Source organism: Prosopis cineraria, unplaced genomic scaffold (assembly GCF_029017545.1).
Source record: "Prosopis cineraria cultivar Desert tree isolate PC_DT_omini unplaced genomic scaffold, ASM2901754v1 PC3, whole genome shotgun sequence".
In the NCBI taxonomy this organism is placed as follows: Eukaryota; Viridiplantae; Streptophyta; class Magnoliopsida; order Fabales; family Fabaceae; genus Prosopis; species Prosopis cineraria.
This window is the reverse complement of record NW_026555334.1, coordinates 37,524,834-37,541,198: the sequence shown is the minus strand read 5'-3', so window position 1 is coordinate 37,541,198 and position 16,365 is coordinate 37,524,834. Positions and strand designations below refer to the sequence as shown.

At 33.7% G+C, this 16,365-nt stretch overlaps 1 protein-coding gene across 1 annotated transcript; it reads left to right on the top strand.

Moving 5' to 3' along the window:
- The first annotated feature begins 1,717 nt into the window (after window positions 1–1,717).
- LOC129305982 (ubiquitin carboxyl-terminal hydrolase 5) lies at window positions 1,718–11,082 on the top strand. The gene is given in 15 exon segments (XM_054946238.1): window positions 1,718–2,017; window positions 3,261–3,515; window positions 4,731–4,875; window positions 4,991–5,050; window positions 5,143–5,238; window positions 5,340–5,741; window positions 6,439–6,469; window positions 6,472–6,578; window positions 6,661–6,831; window positions 7,478–7,735; window positions 7,833–7,947; window positions 7,950–7,980; window positions 8,365–8,940; window positions 9,942–10,215; window positions 10,635–11,082. Coding segments are annotated over 15 exon segments (2,805 nt in total). The 5' UTR covers window positions 1,718–1,877; the 3' UTR covers window positions 10,779–11,082.
- The last annotated feature ends 5,283 nt before the right edge of the window (window positions 11,083–16,365 follow it).

The window sequence follows — 16,365 nt, the reverse complement described above, 5'->3', positions numbered from 1 at the left end:
AAGCATGTGAACGTGTCATTGGTGTCAGTGTCCAATACAACGACTAAATTCACCAGAACATTAAACCTCAATCCCCAACTCGATCGGCACCTTCATCTTTATTACAAGCTCAAGCCAAATAAAGAGAGCTTGATGATGCTATTTCTTTGCAGGGAAGGCTTTTACACTCGGATCACACCACTTCTTGTAACTTCGCTACATTGCTCTTATTGTTGTATTTGGACGTTTTTGAAACTGACTTCGCCAATTAATGATATTTTTCGTTTGACACACTCACAAGTAAACTACAGCACGTGTTTTCCTTGGTGTTATTTTTTGTTAGATTATTCCTTCAAGGTGCATCCTGATACATATTGCTTCTGTAAACGAATACAAGTTTATTGACTGCTGAGATTTTTGAGAATGAATTAGAGCACAACATAAAGGAAATAAAGAAATGAGTGTCTACAAGTGAACTCGCCATTCTTGTTCTCTCTTTCAATGCACAAAGCACAATATGAGGAAGAATATAATCACAAGGTTCTGTATCATAGCAAAGAGTTTAATATTTATTTCTTTGCACACAAGACAGTAAGTTCAAGGAAGTCAAGTACTTACATAACATGAACACGTTGGCTTCCGGATCAATGTGTGAGATCAGCTTCTTGAGTATTTAATTGTCGGAAGTCAAGTGGACAAGTATGACCAACGCCTCATTCCCTTTTGCTTGTAGAATCACATGTCTGCAACAAATGGGAGCGGGGTTTGTGGTTAGCATGTTGTTCATAACATTTCAGTTCCAGGATTTTTATAAAATTTAATTAGAGAAGGCCCATGTTATTTATGATTTGTGAATTGTAAATATTATGACTTTTTTAAAAAGTACAAATGATCAGTAGACCGATATTAATACAAAATATAAATTTTAAAATAATTCGCATGCTTATGAGTTAATTGCTCATATCCAAGGGGGAAAAAAGCTAGCTATCTAGGTAGTGTGTGAATCATGAGATTACTTTAATTGCTTAACAAGTTTTTACAATATGAAGGTAATAAAATTTCTTAATTCAAAAGTTTTCCCTCCAGCATATGACGTATTTTTTTAATTTATATCAGTATACAATATAAAATTTATATAAAAAATCACACTATTTATATAATAAATTTTATTGTTAATGATTATAGTTGTCCGAACAATAATGTCGCCCCCAAGAGGTCTTAAGTTTAGCTGAGTCTTGACATATTTGTGTGCATGTTAGGGGTAAAATTTTAAAAATATAATAAATCTTATTTTAAACTTTGTATAGTATATAAAACATTTAGTATTTAAAACATAATGAATTAACCTTTGAATTTTCACCAAGAGACATGTTCATATTACATAACCAAACGTGTCTCAAACAAGAATATTTTTAGTAAGATAAGAAAACATCACTGCATGTAATGAGAAAAATATTTGTATGGAATTTGAAATAAAAATAATGTTTACCATTTACGATTTTTTTTATTTTTTTATATTTATATGTATGATATTGGTACCTTGCCCAAAACTTATTTTAATTAAGAAGTAACAATGTTTTTAACTTTCAATAATTTTTTCGTTAGAGTTTAATTTTATCATAGTTTCCTTTTTCCCACGGATTTTTGCCGCTCCGTATTATGTTTTTCTTTCTTCGAAAAATATTTTACATTAAAATAAATTTGCCAAGTGATTTTCTAATAAATAAGTGAAGTCGAACATGTTCGGAGCGAGGGGAGCTCGTCGGGTTTAACCGGCATCGGAACTTCTGGTGAACGCGGAGACTTTCAGACTTCAGAGCATCTCCCGATTTCTTCTCCGAAACTGCTTTTGTTAACTCAGAGAAGGAAAAGAAACGCAAATTTTATTGCCCGGATAGATGGCAGAGGTGTCCATCTGTAGCAGTACCAGTAGCTCTGAGCTGACCCCAGAGGAAGAGAGGATTATGATAAGAGACATTGCCCTCGCTGCCGAAGCTAACATCAAAGAGGGGGAGACCTTTTACTTGATCACCCAGAGGTTCGATTTTTACTTCTTCAGTCCCCTTTCCCTCGTTTTCTTTTTCTCTTTTGTTCCGCCGAAAATTGTTAGGTTATTCTGACGCTTCCTCTGAACAATATAATCCTCCGTGGGAGATGCTCTTGTTCTCTTTGTTAATATATGAAAAAAATAACGTGTTGGAGGACTAAATGATACTAGAGCGCTAAGGTTGGAGAACTGAGTAGCACAGAGTGAAGGAAAATCGTAGCTGTTCTCCCCCTATTTCTCTTTTGGATTATATTACTCTGACATTGTTTCGTTTGAGAAAATGGGGCGGTGTCAGAATTTGCTGATCCCCACTCCCGGGGTTTTGTTCTGTGTTTGGACCCCAATTTTATTCGTTTTCTGCTCATTTGAGAATAAGTTTTTGAAGACCGTCAATAATTTTCTGCTAATTGCAAATTTAAGACAAATATGTGAAAATAATAACAATTCTCATAATTCACTATCAAAGCGGCAGAGTCAGTTTCAGTTAGTATCTCTTAGATTTAATCTGGCAGCCAATGGTTCTCAATGGGTGGCGGTAATCTCTGAGCCCTCTAGACCTTTCTTATTTTGTGGAGCACCAGTATTCTAGTTCTACTTTTGAAATCTAACTGTACTTGCGCCAGTATTCTAGTTCTAATTTTGGTACCGCAGTGATTCACTAGTTATTTCTTTGCTCTCTGTTGTGGACTAATGGAAGAGATGTTGAACTTGAAGATTATGGGGTTTGAAATTGAGAAATACACTGTAAAATTTTATCTCTTTGCTGCTTGGGTTTGAGACTTCTTCTCCCCTGATTTTGCACTGCTGTTTGACTTTCATTTTATCTGGGTGATTATGCATCCAAAATAATGTTCAATAATTGCTTTTGCATGTTTAGTGTAATTGATTTTATTTAATATCTTCTTCCTACCTTCATAATCTTCTCTCTTCTTTTTTTGGCTTTTGCTCTTTTGAGATTTGGTCTCTAATGCAGGGACACAAAGCTTGAGGAACATTGCTTTTCTTAGCCAATATGTTAATATAAACTAAAACCTTGTCAATATAGCCGATATGTCACTTTTTCATAAGTTTGCTGACAAATTGTCTGAAGAGGCCAATATAATTTGTTTACATTGACAATAACTGGCCTTTCTCTTCATTTCATATGTATTTGTTTGTCTCTTTTTCATCTACACCCACCACAATGTATAAATAAGCAAGGAAAAGACAGTTATTTCTGATCTCTTTCCTGCAGATGGTGGCAGCATTGGATTGAATATGTGAACCAAGATCAAACAAACAATACATATGATGGGGCTTCCTATTCAGAGCATTGTGATTTGGCTAATTCAAATGCTTTAAAGAGGCCATCTGGTATTGATAATTCTGATTTGATTTATGATGGAATGCCTGAGGACTCTGTGGCTGGTGTTGAGATCCATGATACATTGTTAGAGGGCAGAGACTATGTATTGCTTCCCCAAGATGTTTGGAATCAATTATATTCATGGTGAGATTGCTTGCTTGTTGCTCAAGTCAAATTCAGTTCATCTCATATGTGAAAATAGTTTCTTTCCCCTGACTTCTTTATTTTCACGGTGTTTTTCAGAAATCTGCCAGTAGGTACTAACTTCTTGTGGGTGATGTCATCATGAGCAGTTAATTGTTAAGCTGCATGTTAGATTTTATTCACTTTCGTTTGAAAACATCAAGTTCAATTAATTTGAGCCATAAAGAAAGAAAAAAGAAAATTTTTATATTCTATTGCTATTGTATGAAGAAGTTATTTAGTTTTAGGGAAAAGCTAAAAAATATAAAGGAATTGCAAATTTGATTACTTGTAGCATTCCTCTATATTCTAAAAAAGCCAACAAGCCTTGTCGCATTAGGTGGGTTGGTTACATGGATTATATGATGCCATTTTGTTCCATCATTTATCAAGTTTTTAAGAATGTTGTTAGCTAAAAGTTCTCGGTCAACAATTTTCATAAATATTTTCTTTGGCCTTCTTTTACCCCTCTTAACTGTGCTCAAAATTATCAGTTCCACCCTTCTCATCATTGCTTCCTGCAATTTTCTTTGTACATGTTCAAACCATCTTAAACGATTTTTAATCATTTTCCCCTCAATAGCTGCTTTGTCTACTTTTTTCTTGTATATGCTCATTTTGAATTTTACCTTTATATGTATGTCTGCACATACATCTCAATATTTTCATCTCTACTACTCCAACTTTATTCTCTTGCTCTTCCATTAAAACTCAATATTCACTACCATATAATTTTACCTTTACACGATAGCTGGTCTTACAACAGTTTAGTAAAACTTTCCTTTAAGTTTATTAGGTACCTTTTGATTGCAAATAATTTCTTTAGCCTTTCTCTAATTAAACGACTTAGCTTGTATCTTGTATGCAACATCCCCATCAATTTCCCATTATATTGAGTAATAATTCTCAAATATCTAAACTTTTCCACTTGATATATAATATGATCCTCTAATTTCACTTTCAAATTACTACTAACTAATCCGTTATTAAAATTACAATGCAAATATTTTGTCCTGCTCCTAGTTAGGCGGAAACCTTTTGACTCAAAAGGGGAATGTACAATTAGTAAAACTATTATCTAGTGCATTTCCATCTCATTGTGTATCATAAATATCCTGTTAGACAATAATAGCTATATTACGATGTTTGACAACAATGGAGATTCTATGGATTTAGGTATGGTGGTGGTCCTACATTGGCGAGGAAAGCCATCTGTTCTGGTCTTTCACAGACAGAATTGGCTGTAGAGGTGTATCCTTTAAGGCTTCAATTACTTGTGGTGCCAAAAGGTGATCGATCCACTATAAGAATAAGCAAGAAGGTATAATATGAGGGGAAATAAATGAGTCCCAAATTACAATTTTGGCACATGTTACTGCAAGATCTTTATTTTTTCTTGGAAATCACTATTTATCTTAGAGCAATATTTCGGGCAGGAAACCATTGGACAACTTCATCGAAGAGCTTGTGAAATATTTGATCTTCAGTCAGAACAAGTAAAGACTTTGTAATTCCTTTTTAAAATCTAATTTCAAGAAATAGTTTTAAACTTTCAGGGTGTAGTAATTAAGAGGTTGCATCTGTTTAGGTATGTATTTGGGACTACTATGGCCGTCGGAAGCATGCCTTGATGAATGACATGGACAAAACACTTGATGATGCCAATATACAAATGGACCAGGATGTTGGTCTCCTCTCACTCTGATGTATTGATATTCCTCTTGCTCTGGCTTACCTTTTGACATTTTTGTTTTTTTTTATTGCTCTCTGATAAAACTCATACAGATTCTTGTGGAGGTCCTTAACAATATGAATAGCATAAGTTCTGCCCAGGACAATGGATCTGCACAGAGGGAATCAAGTTCTGCTCTTGCAGAGCCATCTAAGTCAAGCTTATCAATTGCTGGTGGCTTATCTGCTAGCAAGGGAGCATCTAGAAACTATAATGCTGAGTTTTCCTCATCTCAAAACCTGATTTCTACAGTTAGAGATGTGGATAATACTTGTGGAACCAGTGGTGTTAGCACAAGAGGTTCTTCAGGTGGTCTCACTGGGTTGCTGAACCTTGGCAATACTTGTTTTATGAATAGTGCGATCCAGTGTCTTGTTCATACTCCGGAGTTTGCTAGGTACTTTCGGGAGGATTATCACCAAGAGATAAATTGGCAAAATCCATTGGGCATGGTTGTAAGTATTATATAAAAAGCAATAAGCTTGAAGTTGTTTACTTCTCCTTGAAAGTTTTCCTTTATGAGGCTTCATGCAAGATTGTTTGTTGATAGAGATTTGGTTTAGTCATTCAATATGATAGAGATTTGGTTTAGTCATTCAATATGTAAGTTAAACATTGGTCCTGGGATGTGTTATAATGCACGTCCAGTAACTGAAGTGGCTAGCAGTGACTTTTGTTGATTTATCACTTTCGTTCACTCACTGATTCTGTATTTCATTTTAGAATTTATCTTAGGTTTTGTTGACAATCCAGATGGCTTTTGTTGGCTTCGTCAAGCAATCCATCATTGTGAATCTTGATCATGCTTATCTATTATGATATCTTTCATGCACTGAACATGACCATCTTTATTGTTACATTATATGAAGATCATTTTGTTCTCCATCCTGTCTGCATGTCTGTTTAATCATAGGATTTTAATAATCACCTTTTCAATAAATTCATCAAATCTTTTTCATAGTTGCCACTTTTGGGCACACCGTGATCGTCAATAGTTTCTATTCATAGTTGGGAATGACTCTCTGCCTACTGTATGAGTATGATTATTATTGTGGGTTTTAGCTCATAATTGATGAGTATTACTTAACAGACTGACATTTTGGAGTAATGCAAACTCAGACTTAGAAATCATTTTTAACCTTCCTTTAATAGGGTGAACTAGCCCTTGCATTTGGTGAGTTGCTTCGAAGCTATGGGCACCTGGGCGAACCCCAATTGCTCCCCGACCTTTTAAAGCAAAGCTTGCACGCTTTGCACCTCAGTTCAGTGGCCACAATCAGCATGATTCTCAGGTTGGTTTGTTGACTGAAAGTTTGTACCATCTCTTTAATTACTGTTATTTAATCTTTATTAATATATGTTCATTATTTTCAGGAACTTTTAGCATTCCTACTTGATGGTCTCCACGAAGATCTGAATCGTGTAAGACACAGACCATATATAAGGTCTAGAGATGCTGATGGTCGACCTGATGAGGAAGTGGCTGATGAGTATTGGGCAAATCATATTGCTCGTAATGATTCCATAATTGTTGATGTGTGTCAGGTGGGTAGAGGGGGTTATTTAAAAACGTGTCATTGTTCTTTTGCTATTGATATTAGCTTGTCAGGAACAGCTTTCCCTATATTGTGGACTGACAATGCTGCATAGAATGCGTTGCTAATGAAATTTGACATATATGTTTCTAGTCCATGTAGAATAATTGAAGTGGTATGCCTTGTTGAGGAACTGTACACTGGTTTATTGTTCTTTTTTATTTGCATCGTAAGGTGAGGAAATGTTGAAGTCCAAGAACGTTCTTGCTGTTTGCAAATGTGATGGACTTTTAATAGGGTTATTTGTGACGCTAATCTCTGTGGGGCATATGGAAAAACACCATGAGAATGAGAGCTAATATAGCTTATAATTGGTGCTTCCATTCATCATCAGGACCACTCTAAGTTTCTTCACAAATGAAGCGTGCTTTATCGCAAAGAGAGAGATTATCATAGATTAAGAGAATTTTTCCCCCCAATATGCATGGTTTTTACAACTTCTCTTGGAGTCTGACATTGCCAATGCTGCTGTTGTATGTCCACTATAACAGCACAGGACTCCGGGATACTTGTTGAAAATGTTTTCAGTATCATATTTATTCCCATTTTCTTATTCCTATTGAATTCACCTTCTCATATAATTCTTCATTTGATAGGGTCAATACAAATCAACATTGGTTTGTCCAGTTTGCAATAAAGTCTCTGTCACATTCGATCCTTTTATGTACCTTTCCTTGCCACTCCAATCCACCACCACTAGGATTATGACGGTGACAATTTTTACTTGCGATGGAACTGCCCTGCCATCTGCTTGTACTGTGACAGTGCCTAAGCAGGGGCGCTGCAGAGATCTGATCCAGGCACTCAGCAATGCTTGTTCATTGAAGCCTAATGAGAGGCTGTTGCTTGTGGAGGTGTGTACTAGACAATATTAAACTTTGCACATTTTTGCTGGAATTATTGGTGTTCTCTATTCTAATTTGGTACATTATGTTGGTGAGCAATTTTCAGATACGAAACCATTTGATCCAAAGATTTCTAGAAGACCCTCTCATATCATTATCTACGGTTAAAGATGATGATCATGTTGCTGCTTACAAGATTCCAAAGATCAATAAAAAAAAAAATATCTCCAGTTAATACACCGTCGGAGAGAGCAGTATGTATTTTTGTTTCATTTGCATGTCATACTGTATACTACTTATATGTGCCACTGAAGTCAACTTGATTTGTATTAAAATGTTCAAATGGCAACTTTCTTAAACAATAAACATAGTAACTCTGTAATTTCTTACATCAGTCATTTTTTTACACTTTAATTTGAGAAAAATAATTTATATATGGATTTAGATATAGAATGCTTTTTTTTTTTTTTTTCAATTGAACCTGTGAATTTCTATTGTGTGGACCCATGTTAAAGGTAAATGGCAGGGTTGCATCACATTACATCATCAGTGTACATCATGTTGGGCATAATTTTGTATGCTGTTCTTTTGTGTCTTTACTGCTTTCTGATGCTTTGCATGTGTAAATTGTGTTCTAGGAATAGCGAGTCACAGACCATATCAGGATGGAAACCATATGGAACACCTATTGTGTCCTTGATCTCATGTGATGATGCAGTCACAAGGGGTGATATACAGGTAATGGTTTATCGTGTGCTCTCTCCTCTTCTGAGGAAAGGCAGTAATGTGGAACAAGCTAGTAATTCTGAATCTAGCATTGGAAGAGCAGCATCAGATCAATGCTGTGGCACTAATTCTGTTGAAGCATGTGCTGGAACCATGTCGTCAAATTTGCTGAATAGGGATGGCACTGATTGCAAAGGACCACTGCCTAAGTTACCTCTCCAATTAGTGGATGATACTAATGCTTGCATTGATCTCTCAATGGGAGAGGACAAAGTGGTGAAACTGTCTCCATCGTCTGCAACAGTTTTAGTATATGTTGATTGGTCACAGAAGCTTCTGGAAAAGTATGATACCCAGCCACTTGAGAATTTGCCAGAAGTTTTAAAATATGGGCCTGCAACCAAGAAAGCTCGCACTGAGCCTCTCTCTTTGTATACTTGCTTGGAAGCTTTTCTGCGTGAAGAACCTCTGGTGCCTGAAGATATGTGGTTAGTTTCTCCTCAACCTTCTTCCCTCATCTACAACTCTGCCCTTCTAGCCCATGTTTGATGAGATTAATATGGTGCATGCATTGATAATATCTGCAACTCTGTCAATCTTCTCATCCCATCTGGTTATGTCTTCCTTTTAAAAGAATAAAAGGTGATCGATGGCCAGAAAATAAAAAGGGAAAAAAAAAAGAAGAAGAACGAAAGGTGATCACCCTCTGAAGTCTGTGATAGTTGCACGATATTTTCTGAGCACTGGATTGGACTGGAAACACGGGGCTTGAGGCTTAAATTATTACTGTTATTATTATTATTTTTTGCTGTAAACATTTAAGTGCTGCCTTCTTTTTAGTATGCTTAACAGGATTAGCTAATGCAGCATGAAAGAAAGATACAATGCGCTGCCATGCTGTAGTTTCTCAAAAGTGGAAGTTCCAAGTTCTTGAACAAGCCACCTTGCTAGGATATGACTTCAAAAACGTGATTTATTGTTTTAGCTTATACTATCAGGCCTAATACATTGCACGAAAGGTCCTCCCTGTTTGTACCTTTTCATCATCAAAATATTGCATAACTCTCCTTTACTTGATTAAGCCTATTGCTGTGAGCTAAAACTCAGCCTTTAAAAAAAATTGCTAAAATGAAGATAGAATTACGACGTTTTATCAGTATCATTGGTGAGTTAACCGTAGTTCTGTCTTGAATTAAATATTTTCATTTTTCTTTTAACCTGGCTTTCTCAATAGTATAATTTATATGCTATTTGGTCTAAACACTGAAAAATATTATCCTTGTACCCACGAAACCTTGAAATAAAGGATTCTGTGCATATGCTACATCGCATTTTATATATTTATATGCGCATCCTTTTTGATTTTATGCTGCATCAAAATTCTTGACAAGGGTAGAAAATTTGCAACTGCCGAAGTGATTGTTCTTAGCTAAGGTGGTACCATATAGTAGTTAAATGTTAACTGTGCATCTATCTGAATATAATATAGGTACTGTCCTCAGTGTAAAGAGAGACGGCAAGCAAGCAAAAAGCTTGACTTGTGGAGGCTCCCGGAGGTGCTGGTCATTCATCTGAAGAGGTTCTCATATAGCAGGTCAATGAAGCACAAGCTAGAGACTTTTGTTAACTTTCCCATTCATGACTTCGACTTAACAAATTATATAGCCAACAAAAACAACTCCCGACGACAAATCTATGAATTGTATGCCCTTACAAACCATTATGGTAGCATGGGTAGTGGGCATTACACAGCACATATCAAGGTAAGCTGGGAACTTTTATTTGCCATAGATTTGCTTTTTTAGTCAAGAATTGCAATTGCCTTTAAAGTTCCTTAGACTTTGGAAGCTTTTTCATAGCTTAGATTTGGCCATTGTTACATCCTTTGCTTTTAATGCTCAATCTTCGTCTTCGTCTTGGGCCTTGATTACATTTAAGTACCTTTATTTCATGGTGCAATTTGGGGGTCTTTTTATTGATTGGTTGCCACCATTTACCTGTTATCAGATTTTTCTGTGTTGTAGCGTTCCAGTCTACTGATTGTGCACCAAATTTACGAATCAAGCATGAGATATGTACTATGCATGTTTTTATTCGTGACTCACTTGGTACAATTTTTTTTTTTTTTGTAAACTTTGGAGTGCTCGAGAGTTTCTTCTAACACAATCGTCACAATGTGCAGCTTTTAGATGAAAACAGGTGGTATAACTTTGATGATAGCCACATTTCACCCATAAGTGAGGATGAGGTTAATAGTGCGGCCGCCTACGTTCTCTTTTATCGGAGGGTAAAGGCTAATGAAGCAGCCATCAGCAATGGGGCTTAATCAGTCACCCATGGACCCATCTTTGCCATGAAGTACTATTACAAAAGAAAAGGGGAAAGAGAAGAAGATAGTTTAGCAAATACCCAGATCATGTGGGCGTTTACATGTACGGTAGAGCACATGCCTAAGGAACATAAAATGAGTTTTCACCCAAAGAATTGTAGCAAGGAGATGTAAATGATTTTTCTGCTTCAGGGGAAAGTGGTTAAAATTGGATTCATGGGTTTCAGAAAAAGTGGCCTCTGTATTGTGTTTGAACATTGTTTTCCTGGTCAAACAGGAAGAGTTAAAGCTCTTGCCCTTATTTCTTGTGTTTTCTCTTTTATTTCTCTATTCCTATTACGAATTTGCAGGATAGACGCCTGCTTTGGAGGGCCTTTTCATGCTTCCTATTTGGTTCTCTATTATGTCCCTTGTCTGTACCCATTATAAATAAGACTTGAATAAGCACGAATGTTCAACTAGTCATCGGACGTTGCAGCCGGAGCGTAATCATCTGATCAAATTAATAATTTCACTTAACTACCGTAACAGATGGTGATGAACATCACCTTTGTCTACATGATAAACGACATGGTAATCGTCTGCCCCTAGAGTTTTCACTTTTGATTTGCAACTTGAAGGTATCACGCTCTCCACTTTTGCATTATCCTGGATCTGGTAATTTTTAAATTGATGAAAATATTAATATCTGTTTTGTGCAACTATATTTGGTATGACGGATTAATTTATACTCAAGTAACGTTATACTCACAGCTGGGGTAGATCTCCTGATCTAGTTTTCTTGTCACAAAATTCACTCAGACTTTATTCAAAGGAAAAATGATAATAAAATTATTTTAAAATATATGAATGATAATTTGATTTTTTAAAATGTCATAATTTTATTAAAATCTTTAGACATTTTTATGTCATTAATAAATTTATATAAATAATCAAACTGTCCTTATTGAAAATAAAATGATTCACACATTTTTTTTAAATAATCACAACTTTTCTTCTTGTTACCAGTGAAATTATGGCATTTCAAAAGATTAAATTATCATTTATATATGCTAGGGTGATGTTATTGTCATTTTCTTTTATTCAAATCATATTGAGTCCATTTATAAAAAAATATTTAAGTTGCTTGAATATCCACCTGATCTAGTTGTTAACCTATTGTTATCCTTGCATTAAAGAAAATTGGAAGCACATGGGGATATGAGTTGATGGTTTGAAATCAAAAGTTCTAGAATGGGTTGATATTAATGGTGGCCACATTGGAGAGGCTATCTTGAAGGAGCAATGTGCCCTGTCCCATGGTCACATCAACTTGTGTTCCCGCTCATCACCAACCAAACTCTTGCTCTCGCATTCTTGTTTCTTTTGTTTTTGGAACGACACAATTTAAACACACGCATCCTTCTTCACAGGGAGAAACCACGCCCACCCCACAACGACACAACGCACAAGAGGCTTCTCCTTATAAAAAGTAGCAAGTTGAATTTTGCAACCTCCCACTTTTGATCGACATGCATGTGTCATTGGCCCACTAACATATTAGCTTGAACCTGAACTTGATTTGCTTAATTTGGGAAATTTCGTTCGTCCATTTTAGTATAACTTTTTTCCCCAGATGAATCGATTAAAGACTTAGAATATCTAAGCGAAAGAAAGAAAGAAACTTCCCCCCGATGAATTGGTTAAACATTACAATCTGTTCAAAATAACTAAACAAACGCCTTTCTAACAGATCCATGTCTGGCTATCCTCGCTTAACTGTTATTTTCCCCTTTCATTTGGATGCTGTGAGAGACCCCTTTTGATTTTTACCAAAAGTGGAAAGCAGTTGTAGAATATTATCCCTGGAAAATTCTAGTTATGCCAATCAATCCTCACAGCTCTGTCCTTCTCATAATGCCCATCGTTATCAGCTAGTTAAACTCATATCTCAATCCTTATCTTTTATCCTTTGTTTTTAGTCGAAACTAAATTGTAAGATGCTTGTGTTCTCTAAACTCTATGTTATTTTAACATAAAACATAAATCATTAACATGGCATGATATTTTTTTTTTACATAATTTAAATTAAAAACCCGGGAACCTCCCCCCCCCCCCAAAAAAAAACAAAAAAACCGGCGCGTGTTGTTGATTATATTATCATGTATGTCATGCATAAATCACATCCATGATTTTATGACATAGTACGATCTAACTTGTGAGTAATTATTAAATATTACTTTTTCATCATAGTTTATAAGACAGTTTTAAAGATAATTCAATATCATAAAATATAAAATAATTTGACACAAATAAAATTTTATTAAATATATTTTTTCAACATTACCCTTCCCTTCTTATTATAATTGGCGGGGGATGAAATAACCTCAAAAAGAAAAATCATTAACGTGGCATGATAACATGCAAATGGGGTGGGGGGTAAATATTTTTTTTACATAATTGAAATTAAAAACCCGAGGACTCTCTGTCTGTTGTTGATAAAATTATCATGTATAAATCAGATCCATGATTTTATGACATAGTACAACTAACTTGTGGGTAATTATTAAATATTAGTTTTCCAACATAGTTTATAAGACAATTTTAAAAATGATTCAATATCATAAAATATAAAATAATTTGATAAAAATAAAATTTTATTAAATATATTTTTTTAACATTACCCTTCCCTTCTTATTTTATTATTTTCTTAAGGTTATTAAATAAAAAGTATTTTTAAAAAATTTATATTTTGAATTTCAAGAAATAAATTTATAAAATATATTAAATGAGTTTTATTAATATATATAATTTTATAAATTAAAATAGAGGAGTATAATGACATGCTCGAAGGAATAAAAAAATTTAATTTGTGGGTGAATTTTGTTAGGGTCATACAAATAGAGGTGTTAATTAAGGTTGATCCTTTAAAAGTCAAGGTCTAAACGGGCTAGTCTTTTTAAGTCTAATTATATCTTAGGGCTCTATTTTTAACAGTTCGACCCTAGCCTTCAGGGCCTTGGCCCTAATTATTTTTCTAAATTTTTAATTTAAAAATTAAAAAATATTTAAAATTCTAACAAAGTTATTACACATCACATTAAGTCTAAAAAAATAAAATAAAATCAATTCAATTCACATAACAAAAATTTTAAGTTTGATAAAAAAATAACATCTCAAAATTAACTCCGACATCAATTACACATTGGTAGCATCATTAGCTAAATTTTGATAATTTTCATCATTATTAATATCAATATGATTTGATCCTTCTCCTTGTGGATCCTCCTCAATAGCAAATATGTTAAACTTTTCATATCTTCCTTCTTCATCCTCATTATTTGCGGTAAATAATAAACCAAAATCATAATTTTAAAGTATTTTAAAGAATGTAAAAATATTCAAAATAAGAAAATAATAATGTATATGTCTACTGTCTGAACTAAAAAGTGAGTATTGAGCTTGAGTGATGTGGTATCTTCTTTTTATTTATTTTTTTATGTTATTTTTTAAAATATATATTAAAATTTAAAAAATCAACCTTTTTATTTTTAAATTTAAAAAAGTTAGTTTTTTTAAATCTGATTTACTTTTTTAAAAATTAAGTAGTGACCTGGCTCTCCATCTTTTTAGGCTTAAAAAGACAAAGCTTGTAATTGACCGCTCTACATGCAGAGATGGGTGGGCTTTACACGAAAACGACGTACGTGTCTTTCTTACCAGTTCCCTCAACCCCATACACTGTTACTCTGCATGCCCTGTCTTTTCACTATCCTCTTTGTATTTATAAATACAAATAGTATTTTCATTCTTTTTTTATTTTAATTTGTTATTATCATATACTTTTAATATATTTATTTAACGTAAATATATATTTCAGAACTTAAATTTAAGATTTCAAATGAAATTGTTTATATTAAATTGTTTAAACTCGCTCAATCAAGTTAAACTAAAAATCAAAGATGCTCAGATAAAATAATATTTTCTTGATGGTGTGGTGCATGCTCTGCCCTTCCCACCCTCCTTATAATTAATAATATTAGTTTTGTGCCCCTTCATCCCCATCCCATCAATCTCAACAATGATTCTTTTTCTTAATTATATATACTAATTATCACTATAATAGCATCGGAATATCCCAAAAGTCACTCTGATCGCTGAATGACTCTCCCAGCATTAAATTAAATTAAACACTATATATCGCCATAACTTTTTAATAATGGTGAATCTTAATTTTTTTTACTAGACGAGCTTTACTAGACGAGAATACTACTATAAATACCCCACCATTTTTTTTTTCTGCTGCTACTGCCTTTTCACAACTTAATTAAGCCCAAATGATTAAAGCTTCAATTTTTTGGGGCTAAACTATCAATGCGTGTGTGTGTGTGTACCACCTAATTAACTGATTCGTTAGTTCCATTAAATACTCGTTATTTCCGCTTTTTAATTAATTTATTCTTTAACATCTAATATACATACGATGTACGTCATTATCTTTTAAAGATCATATTATAATAGCGCTAAAAATAAAAAATAAAAAATCTGAAGAATCAACTTGGATCAGTCCCTCCAACTGCTTTGCTCTGCGACCTTTCAAGGACTCTCTCACGGCATAGAAAATGATTAAGAAATTATTTTAAACTATCAATTTGACCCTAAAAATACTTGAAGAATCTTCAACTCCAAAAAAATTACTCGAAGAATCTCTTCGAATTTGTCCCTCCTGGCTTGTTCTGGCAAGAACTTTTCAAGTTCCATCTCAAGCTCTCGCGGCATGAAAAATAATTAAGAAATCAAGACATTAAATATATAACACGTGAAAGTCACAATTATGATATGAATTGAAAGTTGATCAGGAACTAATTAAAATGATAATTAAGCTTCTTCTTCTTCTTTTTTTTAAAAAAAAAACAGAGTGGTTGAATGATAATTTTATTTAGTCTAACTGTACATATGCTTTACACCGAGGGATGTACCTGGTAGAAGGGGCGGTCATATTTACTGCAATCAAGATTCAAATTTCTTATTAAAAAGGGCAGTCATATTAGTGCACCATCATATCTTGAACATGATTAATTTTTAATAGGAGAATAACTGTGATATGAGTAAAAAAAAAAATCTATTCTTTATACATGTGAGAGTCCAAATATGTCATTCTAAAACAAATTCAGAATACACTAACTTGGTGAGAAAAAAACAAGCAAAACAAAGAAAGAAAGGAATAAAGGAAGGAAATTATGAGGGATATACAAATATATGTGTCACTATATTTTATTATCATTTTATAAGCGCAAATGAATAATTATTTTATTATTTATGAAGTATAATAGTGAGGGAGTCAGCTTCTCTCCATTTCTTTTTTCTCTTCACTATCTCTTCACTTCTCATCTTAACCATCAGATTCATTTTTGAACGGTTGAGATTTGATATTTTATAAAATTATTATTAAAATATAAAATTTTATAAAAAATGAATATAATAATAATTTTATGAAATATTAAATTTTAATCATTTAAAAATAAATCTGATGGTTGAAATGGAAAGTGGAGAGACAATGGAGAAAGAAAAGAATGGAGAGAAGCTGACTCTTAATAGTGAGGAT